The 18,153-nt window shown below is 38.3% G+C and overlaps 1 protein-coding gene across 1 annotated transcript in view; it reads left to right on the top strand.

Annotated features, from left to right (window-relative positions):
- Positions 1-18,153, top strand: part of LOC119775075 (testis-expressed protein 264 homolog) — a 63,606-nt gene that overhangs the window by 5,035 nt on the left and 40,418 nt on the right. The window contains exon 2 of the mRNA XM_038272951.1: positions 10,524-10,745. Coding sequence (XP_038128879.1) covers positions 10,524-10,745 — 222 coding nt within the window. The remainder of the gene's footprint in view (positions 1-10,523; positions 10,746-18,153) is intronic.

Below are 18,153 nucleotides of genomic sequence, written 5' to 3'. Positions count from 1 at the left end.
GAGCTCAGTGTCCAAGCACATTAATAGAGAGGCGAAGGGAAGGAAAAGATGTGGTCGAAAAAAGTGTACAAGCAAGAGAGATAACCGCACCCTGGAGAGGATTGTGAAACAAAACCCATTCAAAAATGTGGGGGAGATTCACAAAGAGTGGACTGCAGCTGGAGTGAGTGCTTCAAGAACCACCACACACAGACGTATGAAAGACATGGGTTTCTGCTGTCGCATTCCTTGTGTCAAGCCACTCTTGAACCACAGACAGCGTCAGAAGCGTCTTACCTGGGCTAAAGACAAACAGGACTGGACTGCTGGTGAGTGGTCCAAAGTCATGTTCTCTGATGAAAGTAAATTTTGCATTTCCTTTGGAAATCAAGGTCCCAGAGTCTGGAGGAAAAGAAGAGAGGCACTTCATCCACGTTGCTTGAAGTCCAGTGTAAAGTTTCCACAGTCAGTGATGGTTTGGGGTGCCATGTCATCTGCTGGTGTTGGTCCATTGTGTTTTCTGAGGTCCAGGGTCAACGCAGCCACATACCAGGAAGTTTTAGAGCACTTCATGCTTCCTGCAGCTGACCAACTTTTTGGAGATGCAGATTTCATTTTCCAACAGGACTTGGCACCTGCACACAGTGCCAAAGCTACCAGTACCTGGTTGAAGGACCATGGTATCCCTGTTCTTAATTGGCCAGCAAACTCTCCTGACCTTAACCCCATAGAAAATCTATGGGGTATTGTGAAGAAGAAGATGCAATACACCAGACCCAACAATTCAGAAGAGCTAAAAGCCACTATTAGAGCAACCTGGGCTATCATAACACCTGAGCAGTGCCACAGACTGATCGACTCCATGCCACGCCGCATCGCTGCAGTAATACAGGCCAAAGGAGGCCCAACTAAATACTGAGTGCTGTACATGCTCATACTTTTCATGTTCATACTTTTCAGTTGGCCAACATTTCTATAAATCCTTTGTTTTTATTGGTCTTCAGTAATATTCTAATTTTCTGATATGATGAATTTGAGATTTTCATTTGTTGTCATTTGTAATCATCAAAATTAAACAAAATAAACATCTGAAATATATGAGTTTGTATGTAATGTATGAATATAATATACAAGTTTCACTTTTTAAATGGAATTACTGAAATCAATCTACTTTTTCATGATATTCTAATTTTATGACCAGCACCTGTATATCTAAATTGTAAGAAAATATAAACATTTTGTATTTAAGATGAAACTTTTTCATCTGTCAATATGCTCTAATTAGAATTCAAGTAGAAACGTTTTAGTTTCCCCTGTTTTAATTCCATAAAAAGTCTTCTTTAAAGGGGTCATAAAATGATTATATAGGGTATTTGGTGCTGGTCCTTAAGGTCTCTTAATAGGGTGTGTAACATTGGTTGGTCTGAAAATGGCATATTTGCTGCTCTATGAGCCCTTAATGCAGCGTGGTTATAAGCCCCAGAATAAAACAACAGGTTTTCTTTGCTTATGAATATTTAGATGAGCTGTGCGCCAGAGATGGGAAATGTGGAGTCAACAAGTCCTCTCCATGTCATACATTTGATCTACCGACCCACTGAAGCAGGTGAGTCCAATATTCACAGTGAATCAACCTGTGCAGATTGGACTCACCTGGCTAATTGGCTGGGTAGATTAAATACATGACATAGAGATGACTTGTTGACTCCACATTTCCCATCTCTGCTGTGCGCTGATTGGTTGGTTTACAACGAGCGAAGCTGCTGAGCAAAGACGCATCATAGCAACAAGCACTCACTCACTGAAACGTCAAATTGTTGATATGGTAGGGTGACCAGACGACCTCTTTTTTCCGGACATGCCCTACTTTTCATACCGAAAAAAAATTTCCTGAGAGAATTTCAAAATCGTCCGTCGAACCGAGCTGTCAGCTCCGGGGCTGGTCAGGGCTGGGGACGGAGCGACCGAACCCAACCCGGTGACAGTATCTTGAACACCGGCGGCCCTGTGCTTGAGGAAGCACTCCGTCACCCCCCCCCAAAAAAGTGTCCTCCTTCTCACAAACCAAAATCTGGTCACCATAGATATGCTAGCATTGCTATCAATAGCTTAGAAACAGAATCTTTCTTACAGCTTGCGGTTGTGATGGCCTCACGCTCAGAACAGCCACTCGTTTCAGTAAAAGAAGCTCAGAAAATCCTGCTTTGAACTGTCCAAGATTTTCAAAGCTGTCTTTGGTAAAATGCTTAGAGCAAATGAACAGCTGAGCATCAAACTTTGCAAGGATCTTCTGATAGACAAAAATAATCCATGCATGTTGAGTCTTCGGATGCTTGGGAAGACTGTGAAAATGTTCCCCTTTATCTGTGCAGCCTGGAACACTGCACATACGGTGTGGTTCTGGCTCATTTACAATAGAAAAACTGCCTGCTTTGTAATTCTTGTAGAAGTAAACCCAACTGTAGGCTAAACAGTTAAACTGCTGTCTTACATCTACCTCTATTCATGTTCTTGGGCCAGTGAACCAGTGGGCTGGTCTGAATGTCAATTTTGAGGCATGACAAAAGTAATCAGTTGAATTTACGTCAATTCGGGTCTTCGTTTGGATTCGCCAGTTTTATGGTGGAAGTTTAGAATTGTGAGATTTGCATAGAAAGGAGGTGTCGATGAGGTTTAAACTTCTCTGTACGTCCATTTCACCCACTGAACTATCGTTATGCATCTATGACAATATAAACTTGCTTTTCCATTCTATGACCCCTCTAAGAAACCTTTGGCTATCCGATTATCACTCGAAAAAATAACTCGACAGATCAATTGATTTGCAAAATAGTCGTTAGTCGCAGCCCTAGCTTAGGGCTACAATTTTATATTCAGGCTTTTCCCCGAATCCTTATTTCAAACAGGTACTAAAAAATACTTATTAATAATGTCTGATATTGACTGATATAAAATTATTCTCTCATGCTTCATTCTCAGCCATATCCCACATCACCGTTTAAAAAAAAAAAAGTTGTTTTTGAATGCAAAACAATGAGAATAGTGAAAGTATTGCTACTAGATATATGTATTTATTAAGAACATAGTTTTTGAACGAATCATTAATGTAGTGTCGGTCAGACCCAAACATATTTGCAAAACGTTATCAAAGTCGGATGCCATTTCCAGGCATTTGTGGCTGATGTGTTTTAGTAAAGATCTCGTCACTCAACATTACTAGCTTGCCTAATTAACACTTATCTGCATGCCCGTCTATTTACTGCAGACTGAGCAAAGATATGTAACATTGAAACCACAAGTTAATTAGAACCTTGGTTACATTCACTCAAACAATTACCGTTTGTGAAATATGTGAAAAGCAAATTACACTTTCTAACTTTTAAACAGCACAAACTTGGTGACACTGTCTTAACTTTCTACAGCAACCCAATGGAGTGTAACCGGAGTTTGGAGATGAGACCTTCCCAGCTCTGCTTCAAAACGCCTTTGTAATCCTCTCCCCCCTCCTTTTTTTTCCTTTTTTTTTCTCTCCCCTAGCCAGTAATTAGAGAAGTGGGTCCTGTTTCCTCTGCACGGTCACAGCCAAGTCTTGATCTAAGTTGGAATAATTGTCATAATGATTTCAGCTCATTAGTGTCTGAGCCTCAGGATGTCATTCAGTGGCCACATCGCCAGCCCCGGAGAGAGTAGCAACTCATACAGGAGCACTGGTATTCGGTGTCCAAAAAGGCCGACGCCGTCCACTGATATTTGCAATGGGAAGCGGTTTAAAATGTAGCTGACAGAGCATATGTGTCTGTATCACTCTCCTACCCTGTTGACAGTGTTCTCACTTTTACCTCCTTTAATCACTTCCTTTGGAGAAACAAAAGACCTCGGCGAGAACTTGATTTGCTGCTGAGATGGTTACCATGGTTACTGGGCTTGAGCAGCTCGGTCTCTGCTCCTTTACATGGCAAGCTTCACATTCTGGGCTCTGATCACGAAAGCTTCTCCAGTCAGCCTCTTCGCAGCTTAGAAGCCTGAAGGTGTTTCTAGGACCCAGTGTGTACACTTCAAATAATACCCCTTTCCGACTGGCCGCAAAACCCATTTAAACCCGGGAACTGGGGCTGAAACAATGAATGGGATTTATCATGATTAATCAATTATTGAAATAATCGTGAAATTATTTCATAATCGATTAATCGTTTATTGGAGTGTAGAGACTCTAAAACACAGTTGATCATCGCTTCACTTTATGGAATGGAAATGTTCATTTACTGTCTGAAAAGCTGCGCTAAAGGAAATTTCGTTTTGTATCCCCGTTGTCTAAGTCTAACGGGAAAAATCATCTTTTAGTGGCAGTGGTAACGGCTCATTGACCCACATTGACATTTGGAGGGGATTTTAACCCGGGTCATCTGCAGGGTCCTTTGACCTGGGATAAAATCGCCTTCAAACGGCTCAGTTCTGTGGGAACATCAGACCCAGGTCGTCCCACTAGTACACGCAATACCATTGAGCGAAAAGTACGTCAACACAGGACCCCTGTTGCATCTGACCTACCAAGCCGAAACAACTCTGTTTACATTCGATAAACATGGCGCAGCGCTGGTAAGAGAGATTCGGTCCATTAAAAGGGAGAAACGATAAAGCACACTGACTAAACCCTGGCTTCCTTACATGTTGCTCTCTATCCTGATTTCTGTTGCACTGGTGACATCATCAACTGTAACCCTGCTTGATCGTGTCGCCAGACATGTAGTGGCGGGAGGACAGAGGCCACGCAGCTTGCCAGCGGGGGTCAGACAGTTCTTTTTGGCAATAGGAAGGGAGCCAAATGCTGATAGTTGACCTGTAGTTGGAAAAACCTGGGTTAACCCACTGTTTTCAGTGGGAAAGATTTCTGCTGGAAAATTAGGCCTAAATATTCTACACCACAAATACTTACTTTCCTGCAGAATCCTGACATCCTGAAAAAATGTGGCTACAAGGTAAATCATGTTAAAATAACTTCTTCAGCTACATTGCCTAGCAAAGTTATTCACACTCTTTGAATACGTTTACATTTTGTCAACTACAATGTTTAGGGTATTTTATTAGGATTGCATCTCACAAGCTGCATTTCCATTACAGATATTTGGAAAACTATGTCAACATTCTGTTAAATAAACAAAAAAGTTACTCAATTGCGGCTTTTCCATTGAATAACACATTACAAATGAAATTACATGTAAATAAGTTTTTTCACGCAAACTCTGAAAACAACGTGACACCTGCAGATGTAAACACACGACATATATCCATATATCATCATCCTCCAACCACTTACGGTTTTCTTCTTTGTGGAGCTGCAGATCACATGACCTGTGTATTGTGAAAAAGCGTTTCCATTGCAGATTTGCTAAATATCACAACTTTTGTTTCAACTGAAGACAATGTAAGCCCATCACTATAAGACTGTTTTCTAAAGATGAGTGTTTCAGAGAAGTTAACACTGTTATTTTCTCGTTTGTCCATCAAGCTGCTTCCCAAGACCATTATACATTTTTTTGCATGTATAGATAATGGTTTTTACATGACCAAAAATATATTCATGTAAATCAGTTTTTCATGTAAATGTGCTATTTGGTTACAATTGTTATATAATTATATTTATACATGTAAAGAAAAAACTTTTGTTGAGGGCTCCCTAGTTGGATTGGGGCCCTAAGCAGCTGCCTAATTTGCTAAGGCCTTGAGTCAGCCCTGTTAAGACCCTAAAATAAAGTCAGAATTCCATTGGAGATCAGAGCCAATTTGTCTTAATATGACCAGACCAGAGTCCAGACTCCTGTAGGTGTCTAGTGGAGACATGCAATGCCAAGAGCTTCTCAAAAATGCAGCCTTATGGAACTTGGATAGAAATTTATTCAGATTTAACTTTCAGATTTTAAAATCTAAAAAGAATTGAAAATTTAAGCAATGTTTTCTAATTCAGTTATACTCTCTTTGTTTTGGTATTTCAAATAACAGTACATTAAAATACACAAATCTAACTTTGACAAAATGTGGGGGAAAAATGAGATGTATTAAAACATTTACAAAGAACTAAATCTTAAACATTTTACACTCTCTCAATTAACTACATTTACTTTAATGATGAAGACGTGGGGATAAAGATCATCATAATGATCAGCAATTCCACAATTTTTCAATATACTTGAGTTTTAAGCTCTTTCCTCTCAAAGTTCCTGTAGCAACTATCTGTGCTGAGGAACAAGGCTGTCATCTGTCCTGTTGAATATAGAATGGTCTCACATTTGAGTCACTGTATGCGAAACCAAACCAAGAAACTTGATTTATTCATGGCAGAGATTTTGACACCAGTGAACACAGAGCAGATCAAATTAATGGGTAGATTATACTGTTTTATATTATATACTTTACACCTATTTTCAGAGTGTATTGCCAGCCTATATCTGTCCTGACAGCTGACAGATGGAAAAGCTTCATATCGACAAATGTTTGCCCATCTTCAAGGAACAAAGTCTGTGTCAGCATGATGAAAGCTGTAGGGATGGCAGCTAGATGAGGGGCTGCTTAGGGAATGCATGTCAGTCTTCGGGGCAACTGATGAAATAAATCCCTTCTGCACTTGTTCTTTTTGAAAGTTATTTTAAAACATTTATAAGACCCGAGCTTTTCGGAATCTTGGTGCATAAAGTTGCTTTGCATGCTGGTAAAGACTAAATGTTTTATCCTTACTTCTCCTATTGCCTTAGCAATGCATGTGCTGCTAATATGCAGCAGAAACCAGAGACGGCTTGATTCCTGTTGTCAAATTTTAAGAAATACTGCTTCCTATGAGCCATTAATGTATTAAAGAAACATCATAAAGAATAAAACTCATAATGAGCACACTTAAAAAACGAGTTCCTGTGAGGTTGAGGAAAAGGGAAACTTGTTTACAGCTCTGTCTTTATCTAAATTGTCTTTCCTGTTAATGAAGGTTTGATAGGGGTGAAAATAATTAAATAGGACAGAGCTGGATGATTCCACCTTATTTATTAAATTAACCCACAGTTGCCATTGCAGTGGGGGAAAATATTTTAAGAGATTCAGAGATTTCTCCCTTTCCTTATGCTTTTAAGGGTTAACAATTCCTTTTAAAGTTGGAAAAAGGAAAAATAACTAATTTTCTGCTAATATCCTCAATATTCCTCAAATAAACACTTTCCTCTGTTTCTTAGGAGTCTGGCTAACAGTTTAAGTTTCTTTTTATGTTTTTTTCATAATTATCTATTGTTTCTCAAACTACTTCTTCTCCTTAAAACTATCTTTAACTAGCTTTTAATTTATAAATAACTTTATAATTATTTTGGTCTGTAAAACCTCATCTTCCTCCTCATTATTCTTATTTTTCTTCAATGGGATTTTATGTAATGTGTCTGATCAAGAAGAGCTGTAATATTTTAAGCTCCTTATTTAAGTCTTTTAGGCGCATGCTGATATGAATCTTGTTATAATCTAATTATGTTTGTATACTTGAAATAATTGTGAATTCTGTTTTGTCAAAAATGAAACTGTCCCTTGTTGTGGATTTTCCTTTCGCTTGTCAGTACAGTGAATCATCTTTCTCCATCTAACCCCATCTTCTTGTCTACCTCTTGTCTCTGCCTCAGTGCATCTTTCTCAAAGCAACATTGCTGGTCTCACCATCCTCTTGTGTGAACTCATTTCCTTTATTCTCACTGATACTTTTTTAATCACACAACAGACCTGATATATTTCTTCACCCGTCTGGGGCCTGCTTTGACACGTCTTTTCACCTCTTCTTGAACTCACCATGACTCTGCACTGATGACCCTACACACTTAAAACCCTCCACTTTCTTTATCTCCGCCCCATGTAACTTCACAGTCCTACTTGGCTCACTCCCATCTCTGCAATCATGGAGCTTCCTTTTTACTTTCATCTGTCAACTTGTCCTTCACTGTAGTAAAGAAGAAGGAGCTCAGAGCTGATCCTTGATGTAGACCCTCTTCCAACTTGACCTCTGTCACTGTCTTTCAGCCCTGGGGTCTCCTTTATAAAGTATTGCGCAGGATCCATACTAAAAGTGTATGAACACCAAACATTCTTAGATGGCGTACTGCTCCAAGGAAAACTGCTTTATAAAAAGTTGCTTATGGACAAAACCAAACAGTTTTGCTTTATAAATCACATCTGTACTTGAAAAGTTTGAGTCCAAGGCTCCACCTCATGATTGGCTCTCTTCACTCCCACATTCAACCATAAATGGCCCATGCAAAGCACTGCATGAATGTCATTGTGTATATACAAGAGCCAGCTCATCAGTGTTATTTAATAGTAACCAATGACAACCACAGTAGGAAACAGAGTGAGAAAGCGCAGTTTAACCAAGGCAGAAATAGATGTGCTGTTAGTGATGTGACGAGGTGTATGAATATTAGTAGCCAAAGTAGTGGACTGATAAATAAAAAAATGATTTTACGAATGTGATGATGAGAAAACCTTTCAATATTTTCTCCCTTTGGTTTAGAATTAAAGCATGTTTATAAACCTTTTTTATTTGTGTGATAGGTCCTCATGTATAATTACAGCTCTCCAATGGAATCATATATCACAATGCCATTTGACTTCAAATGAAGTTGAACTGCTGAATGAAACACATTTCCTAAGAGAATAATGATGGAATCTGGCTTCTATTTAATACCTCACTAACTTTGATATACTTTCTATGGCATCAGGATTCTGCCAAAAGTCCATACAAGCAATAAGTACTCCTACATGCACATTTACATCATACAGACGCTCATAAACTAATCGCACATGTTTAACATGTTACATGGGCAAATAAAGTGCCACAGGGCCCCAATATATCACACATGTGGGCCTTATCCTTCTCTGCTTGCATTTGGTTTGATTTCTGCGAACATGCAGCCTCTCTCCTCCTTGTGTGTGGACCTGCTTCTATGCTTTCATGTCAACTTTTGTCACTTTGAAGGCGTTACACACTGGACAAGGCAACCTGCTTGTGATTGGCTACTTTTCACGAATTCCCGCTTCTAGATGCTGTACTTTTCTTCCTACCATCAAAGCAACTTCAGTCTTACCGCTTCTCTTTAAGAGTTGGAAGTTGCTAAGCAAAGTAATTTTAGATATAACATGGTCTGGGTTCCTGTAAATGGGTTATCATGGTGACGCTCCAAGGCAGCGGCCAAGAACAGCTCCTCTTGACAATTTCACAAAATATGCTGCTTAAAAACGACACAAACTAGACATCAAACCCGCATCTATGATCACCAACACCTGCTGGAGCTACGGTCACGAAATGTTTAAAATACTGACATATTTGACCGTTTAAAAAGCTGCTGAGTGCTATGGACAGATGTCAGCAAACAACAGCGGAAAAATAACGGGCGGAGGAAGAGACGCACGAGACTGAGAAAGCAAGGCTGCAGAGGTGGGCTTCTGCAAAGCTAAAGAGAGATCCCCACAGACCACCGCTTCCCTCAATCCTGCTCTTCAACGTCTGCTCTTCGGAAAACAAAATGGATAATCTTCGACTGGAACTCTCTTTCAAAAAGGAGATATGTAACTGCTGCGCCATCATTCTGACGGGTTTTGGCTGCGTCCAGCAGTACCGGACAGTGCTGTTGGCCTGGTGCAGATAGTAACAAAGAACTCTGCATGAATGGAGGCTCCACTGAGACTGTTCCCAGGCAATCTTCGTCATCTAGAGGGGAAGCACAGTCCTCTGCAGGTGAAAATGAGTAGAGCACACTAGATGCTTCCCTGCCAAATGCTGAAACATCCCCAGCCGGCTCCTCCCGGCCCCCTCCGGCTTCCACACCTTCTCTAGCATCGTCTGTCGCTGCTAAACCTGCCGATAGAACCACTGATGCCTCAACCACGTCAGCTTCTTCAACCCAGGGGACTACCCCCCTTACAGCATCGTCATCATCGTCCTCTTCCTCCCCTGAGCCTGGAGAAGCGAGAGCTTTAGGAGCTGGAGGCAGTAGTAGCAGTTCAACAACAACTGCTGCTTATCTTATCAAGGCTGCACTTTAAAAATATGAAATAGTCTAGAGAGCTATTCTAAACGAAATTTCTTTTTGTTTATACTTGCGTATGCAAAATGACAAAATAAATATGTCTAAGTCTGGATGAATACTGAATTCTGACTGGCTGTAGGGTGTTAAAAAGGATTATAGAACAGCTACAAAAAAAGTTCAAGTCAAATAGCCTGATAGTTTCTGATAGCTTGAAATTTATGGATCACTTGACTTAAGCAATTTTTAGGCCCCATTTTGTGCATGCACAAGCTTTATAAATGAGACCGTTCAACATGTTGTAAAAATACCATTTGCAGTTCGTTTAACGCTATTGCTGACATATTTCTAGCTTCGTGTTGTGCTAGCACACTTGTTGCAGATGTCAAATACTTTTTTTTTTATGCCCAACCACTAGATTCAAAACACTGTCACAAATTGTTTCTCAACACACTCTGTGTTTCTAATATGTGTTCATTAATGTCTTAAAATCTTTTTCAATAGGTTACAACTCCACTCTGCCGCTATGCTGTTGGCTGTATTCTGAGTGAGGGAGGAAACAAAGTTGATGAAGAAGTGCTAAAACGCTGCAAGGCATCAGGATTTAATGTGGTCTCCTTCCCTCAAGTCAGCCACGTGATCTCTACCTCATTCCCTCACAGAGCCCTTTTTTCTGCATTCTTCAGAGTGAGAAGAGTCTATCCACAGCTTGAGCTCTACATCAAGGTATGAAGAGATTTGGGATCTTTGCTACACACCTCCATTAAGTAATTTTCATCATATAATAAGATCTTATATGAACGGCAATGTTGTTCAAATGATAAACGAAATTTTATTTGTCAGTTTAATTTTAAGGAAATAAGATATAACATTAAAGGTGTAGAGTGATTTAAAAAGTACCACTTTTTTGAATTTCCGGAAAATAATCTATTAGTTTAAACATCTGAAGTAATTTGTTTTTAAACACCAAATTAAAACACACAACAGGCATTCAGAAAAACTAACATTTAATAGAAAATAGCTACAAATAGTTAAACCTTTAAAACCATCAGCAGTTGAATCAGAAAGCTTTTTAAATAAAAACACCAATACGAATATCTATTCTACCTAGTTCACCCAAGCAGAGCACTTATTAAGCATCAGATGGAAAGGAGGGAGTGGGATGAGGTTATTGTTTTGGTTCGGTGGAGTGAAGGCCCTTGGCTCGGTTTGGTTTTCCGCAGGCTTCAGTCCAGTTTGTTCATTCAACAGCAGCTCTATCTGGATTAATCTGAGGCAATAATAAGAGGCGATCTGCAAGGGGGTTAATTTTTTAACTCACGGTAACATGGGGCGTCTCCCGTTTTAGCTACGGTGGTTAGCTTGTAGCCACAGCCTCCAACACCAACTTCTCTGTGCTTCTCCATCTCTCTGTCGTAGGCAGTCACGGTCCTCTTGAGTATTTGCAAATAAAAACAGCCACACACCATGATGTTTCCACCTCCAAACCTTAGTTTGGTGTTTTAGGTTTGATGGGCAGTGCCTTTTAACCTCCAAACATAGTGTGTGTTATGACATCCAAATTCCTAAATTCTACTATGTCTTTCAGTATTCTACAGGCTTGTCCAGATATTGTGGAGCAAACTTTTGACAAGCTTCAACTGGCTTTTTTCTTTCAAAATTGAGTCTTTTAAACAGTGGAGGACATGGCCGTTGAATGCATTGCTTTATTGTTTGCCTTGACATAATTGTATTTGGCAATTCCAGGTCTTTTAAAATCTCTCCTCAAATGGTCTTTGGCTCTTGGGCAACTCTTCTGATAATTATTTTCATTCCTCTGTGAGAAGGACCTGATCGGGGCCCTATCATTGCTAACTGGAACGTTAAGAAGTTTTAGAAAACCTTCTGTAATTCCACCAGAATATTTTGCAGCTATAAGGTCTTGAGAGAGTTCTTTGCTTTTACACTTCATAAGGTGTTCCTTGTGTGACACCTTGGTAATGGCACACCATTTTATGGTTTATCAGTTTGAACTGCATAAGCTGATATTCATTTGCCTTTGAGGGGACAGGAAGGTTTTTCTGATTTCTGCTTATTTTCAATATTTTTTTGCCTGCTTTATATCACATTATAAAACATAGTTTTGTTTCTGAGCTTATCTGTTTTGGTTAATAAAACTATTTAATATCAATAGCACCTTTGTAAATTTAGTTCCTATGAAAAACAGTGAGGTGTTCAATTGTTATTTTAACTCCTGTATAAAAAGTAGAGGTGCACCAATTAATTTTTTCCCAATTCAGTACCGATACCTGAGTTAAGCGTATCGGCCGATACCCAGTACTGATCCAATTCAACTGTTGAATGAAATGACCATATATTTTACCATGTGAGTGGAAGCTTTAGCCTTGACATAAACATTGATAAAAAAGATTACAATTTAACACAGATATAAATGTACTCTAAAGTATTTAACAAATAAGCTGCAAAAATAAAGAAATAACAGTTTCATGTAAAATGCGATGTACTGATTCTAAGATATCTGATATCAAATCGCAGATATTCGATCCAGCTTATTAGTCAATGTCATAGCCGATATCTGATCCAGGTGACGGATCAGTGCATCTCTAATAAAAAGGTAATTCGAATTTTACTCTTGAAAAAGTTTAGTGTCTGGGTAGTTTTCTAATTTCACTTTTTAAAGAAATCCTGTGCTAATTATTAAAATAAACAAACTTGATGTTGTTCCTTCTTTGTGGTTATGTATATGAGGGAAGAAAAAGAAAGGAAATGTTTGATGTATTCAATCATTGCTAACTCTCAGCAAGCATTGCTTCTACTGATGCAAGTAAGTGATAAATATTAGCATCCTGATCTCCTCAAGTATGACTAAATCTTTCTGAAATTGTTCACTGTGGGAAGAAAAAGTATTTCTTTATAGGCTTTGCTCATTAATGATTTTTATTATTCATCCTGTGTTTGCCAGGTCCTGTGGAGGTTTGGAGGATTGTGTTAGGAAGACATTTATAGCACATAGAGAGATAGAGATGTGAAGAAAGAAAGAAAAAATGAAAGAAAAAAAAAACTGTAGGAGTGTTTTATAAATGATGTATCCGAGTCCTACCAAAGGGACGTTAAGAAAGTGAGTCACCGTGATGAGCAAAGGGGCTTGGTGAATATGGTGAAACAGTGAAATGTGCTAAAACAGGTGGCATCGCCGTAGGCTCTCTCAATTGCTGTACGACTGCTGAAGGGAGGAAAATGTTTGTGTGACCCGTCTGTGGCTGGTTCTGCCATCTGGTCGGAAGCTGTTTAGACCTAGCTTTTCTCCAGTGGCACTTACTCTGTATGAAAGGTCAGCTTATATACTATTCGTACTTGTGGAGCCCAATATAATTGAAGCTCTATCACATTTATTAATTTTTTAAGTATTAGAACAACTCTTGATATTTTCATATTTATTATTTTCCTTGATGTCCTTTATTGTACATTACATTACTCGTAATATTTTCTTTGTCCTTCTTTGAGTCTTCACAAATTTAATTACTTCTTTATTCATACATTTTTTTTGAAACTTTTATTTGTATATTTTGAACAGATTTAATATCTGTGGTTTATAATAACATCAGGTTTCATGAAAACTCTTGCAGAATCAGGAATCTTCTGATAGACAGACTTTTGAATTGCATTATGAATTCACTGTAGACTTTTAATGAGCCTAAGCATAAAAAGTAGTTTGAACATGGTTTACCTGTTTTCTGCAAAAGTCTAGTTAAACATTTTTTAAAATTTGTGTGAGTACACCGTCCGTCCATGCATGTGTGCGTACGTTGTGCTCGCTCTCAATTGTAGATTTTTGCTCTTTCTTACCAGTAAAAACAATAAATTAATTAATACCAGCTCAGTTTGTGGAAACTGTCCTTTTGTAATGTTACTATTTTCCAGTCAATTAAGAAAGTAATAATGGAAGAACACCAAAAGTGAAACACAGAGGTTTCTCTTTTTACCTGCACCAGTGTACGGCAGCCTCATGTCTGTCAGTAAGCCCCACAGCAGCTGTGGCTACAATGTAGTTTGCCACCTTCAGTGTGTGAGTGAATGGTTGAATGGCTGAATGTAGTGTAAAGCGTTTTAGTCAAGTCTTCAAACTTGAAAAAGCACTATATAAGGACAGGCCATTTACCATTTTAAATCATTTTTATCTAAATGTAGTGAAAGGTATATCCTATATGAAATATAAATTTTTTTAAATATTTGTTTCTAATCATACTGCAATATGTTCTCTTTGTGTTTGAAAACAAAATAGAGAAACACTATCTTTTTATTTTGAGGTAAGCCGTGCAACAGATCCCATGTTTTTTTTTGTTTTGCAACCACATTAAAAATGATTTTCAGCCTATTTAATTAAAAGTTATCTAGAAATTAGAAAATGTTCATGTTAAAATTTCTGGTGCTCAGCTACAGTTAAAGCTCTAACCTCTTCTAAGTCCCTTTGATGGTAAAGTAGTATTTATTAAGTATTTATGAGACAACTGAGAGGTCTGTCATATCTTCCTACTGGTTTTGGTCAAAAAACCACACTTGAAAGTTTCTGTGCCACTGACAGCGTTGGCAGTCTCAGAGCTCTGTTCTCTTTCTTGGTTTAAGGTGAACCCAATATAAAGCCACTGGCTTAGTTAGCTACATGCATTAGCTGATTATAGAAATTTTTTTTTTTTAGCTTTATGAAATGTTGGAGCATGCAAAAAAGGCAAAAAAGCTTTTTCACAAGAAAGGAAGAGAAAACAAGAGCTTGAAAAGGGTCAGTAGTCTGTGACGACACCTTGTCTACTAAGCTATGTTAGAGTTACTATTGGGGCTTTAGAGTGATTGATTCTCAGCATGTCACTTTAAAACGTATAAAAGATATGTAATACAACCCACCCCTCCAGACATTAGGGAGTGCCGCTTAAAGAACACTTTGTGCTGCCCTATCATTTTAATATTTAATATTAATGAATATAAATATTGATGATTATTTTTATATTTGTATTACCATAAAATCCAGAAAGTTAATTTGTCTTTTTTTTTGTTTTTTTTTGGTTTTGTTTTTTGTTTTATATGGGTTTTTTGTTCAAACAAGGAAATTCCAAAATTGTGTGCTCTCCACAAATAGTAATTTTTGCTCCCTCTCCCTAATAAATGCCATCCATGGTAGGGTCCTAACATTAACATGCCTTGCTTTCATCATGCTTGTCTCTATTCTTCTAAAAAAAGACCGATTCCAACAATAACAAACCAAATTGCAGGCAGGAAGGAAGTGGTGCTGCTTGTGTAACTTTTTGCCTATTCTTTAAGGCAACTGTGAAACCGGATAAACGGACTGTGGCAAACTGCCAATGTTACTAATGCTACATTGGCATGAATGCCTATACATAGAAGTCAAATTCTTTTGCTTCCCTGGCGAGAAAGAAGATGGTATGAAAAGGGGTCTGAATGAGCTTTATTCAATTTTGTCTCCTGAAATTGATTAGGTATGAATTTAAAGAAACATGGTCATGTTATATGCTTATAAATCAGACCCCAAAACCTGTTTGATCGAGACAAGATTAGGTTATTTACACCAAACGTCTACCCTTATAGTGTTTTGATACTCCTCTATGAACCTTGAAAGAATTCCAGCACTTTGGGAGGTGAGCAGACATAAACATGTTTGTGCGGCAGTATCGTGCACAAACTGACGGTGGCATCGCTTCACTATTAGAGAACCAGATGGTGACAATAGACACAGCTACTTAATAGAGTCTGAACGAGCCTGACTATCTTGCAATGCTTTGCCATAAGGTGGCAGCCTGGCATGGTCGAAGACCAACAATTATTAATAAAAAATTTATCTACAGCAACTCTAAGTTCTGGTAAAGTCAGGCATACACTGTGCTAATTTTTCCCCTTTTCCCTGGTCGTGCGAGAATTTTGTGGATCGGGCCGAGTTTCAGCTTCATTGTGCATCCTGTGTTGTGTAGTATAAAAGGGATAACGAGGGATGATTAGCCTCTCATGACCACCTCCCAATCAGGAATCTAAGGTCAGGAGAAAATCAAACATGTTTGAGATTCTGTCGGCCCTCGTAAGGTGTTCGTGAGCAAATCCTACCGTATAAGCAGAGATATAAGTGTCTACGAGACGATTTACCAGAAGCTTGCGTATTGTGCAAGTGCAAGCAAAGGAATTCTTCTTCTTTCTCCTACTTCAAGATTGACGAATCCGACCAGCGTTATCTCTCGCCTAAGTGTCCAACATGTGGTTTTTGGAGGTACAGTGTAAGCAGGCAGATTGCATCAGTGTACAGTATAAGAACATGCTTCGTTAGCTGTGAACTTTTAAAGTTTGCAGTTTCGTCGTCAGATTGAAAATATCGTACAGTGTATGTCCGCCTTAAATTTTCCCCAGAGCCTCCTATCAGAACATCATGGAAAAAGAAATGTCCCATTCCTTACAAACATAAATAGTGAGCAGCATCAAATAAAATAACACATAATATGCCACTAGGATGTGCTAATGTTTCAGATGCTTATGCTACTGGCATATACATAAAAAAATGACATGTAACATGACATCTACTTTAATACTATTTCAGAAGGATTACATATGTAAAATAACAGGTTATTACTCTTTAAAATCTTTCTTATGGGTTGTATGCCAAGAAAGATTTCAGATGCAGAAACCATAATGAATACAGCAAATGTAAAAAACTTGGAACAGAGGCAGATTACACAGAAAAGTTTTCAGTAGCTTTCTTTCCATGAATAAGTATTCTGATGATGGCTCAATATATCCCAAATGAGGAGACCTTTTGAAACAAGCTTATTAGCATTTAACATGCCTAGCTTGTCATGGCGGAGTGCTGCCTGTCTGTTATACTTTGAGTGGCTGCCCCATGGCCAGGCCTGATATTTGCCTTGTCAGACCATCGATTGGCCCCAGTGTTTTTCTTCTGTGCCTTGGCTCTTTAGTCTTTGGTCAGATCACAGAAGCTTTGGCATCTTGAGATTTTACTGTTTTGCATAGTGGTCAGGCCTGCAGCTGGGGGTAGATACTATAGAGGGTGGATAATATTGCTGACATTCAAATAGATCTAAAGTTTGTGATAGACAGATGATGGGACATTTGTTTGCCTGGGGCAACTCAAGAATCTAGCCAGCATGGAGGATCTGTGCAGAATTCGAAGCAAGGTTTTATTTGCTGAGTATAGTTGTCAATTTTTAGAAAATATTTCTGGTTCAACGGGTTCATTTTTGGATTCACTCTGCTCTCATTCATTGTCTTCTTGTTATTAAATGTGTGACATGGGTGTGAGAAGGAGCACCAGTGCTTGGTCTGTAGGGTTTCGTTAAACATGCCAACTTTTCGCTTATGTCCATGTCCATTCAAAAAGGTCAGAAAAGGTTGTTGGGTTTACATACTTGAAAATGTCATGAAGACAGTTTCTTGCCAGAAGATCTGGAAAGGTACTTAAATTGTGTAGAAAGACTCTTACCAGTTGAGGTATTTACACATTCACACGTGCACAAAGTCCTTTTAATATGTTCTTTTTTTTTTTTTTTTTTAAATCTTACATATATTTCAATGTAATGATTTTTACTCATTGGAAACTTTTACACTGGCAACCAATTTTTTCTTGTATACAACTACTGGTATTCTTTATGTGTCAAAGCAGCCTTCTTTTATTGTAATCTGCAATTTCTGCTCCATGGCAGCACTAAGTTGGCCAAAATGTGAAATGTGAAAGAAACTATGACCCATACAACCATAAAAGTTAATTACGTAGAAAAAGATTCAGAGAGCTCTGTTTGCATCAATACTCCAACTCTGTATCTAGATATAATACCAATTTGGCACGATGTCTATACTAAAGGCAAGTATTGGAGCTTAAAAATAATATCTTTACTGTTACTTTTAGATGTATTGATTTAGTAAATTTATTTAACTAGCATTGCTGATTCTTTTTCACTGTAGAAGCCACAATGGTGATATAGTGTTTGATAACAATCCATTATCAAAGTACATCAAAAGCTATCCACATACTTCCAATAGTAAAACATCCCATGAATTAATGTTCTATGAAATCTTTTTATAGTATCATATGTCTGTTGTACCAGAAACTCTAAAACATTAAAGC

Source organism: Cyprinodon tularosa, unplaced genomic scaffold (assembly GCF_016077235.1).
Source record: "Cyprinodon tularosa strain WSP-4 unplaced genomic scaffold, ASM1607723v1 ctg85, whole genome shotgun sequence".
Lineage (NCBI taxonomy): Eukaryota > Metazoa > Chordata > Actinopteri > Cyprinodontiformes > Cyprinodontidae > Cyprinodon > Cyprinodon tularosa.
Note: the sequence above shows the minus strand (reverse complement) of the source record. Positions and strands in the feature narration are given on the sequence as shown.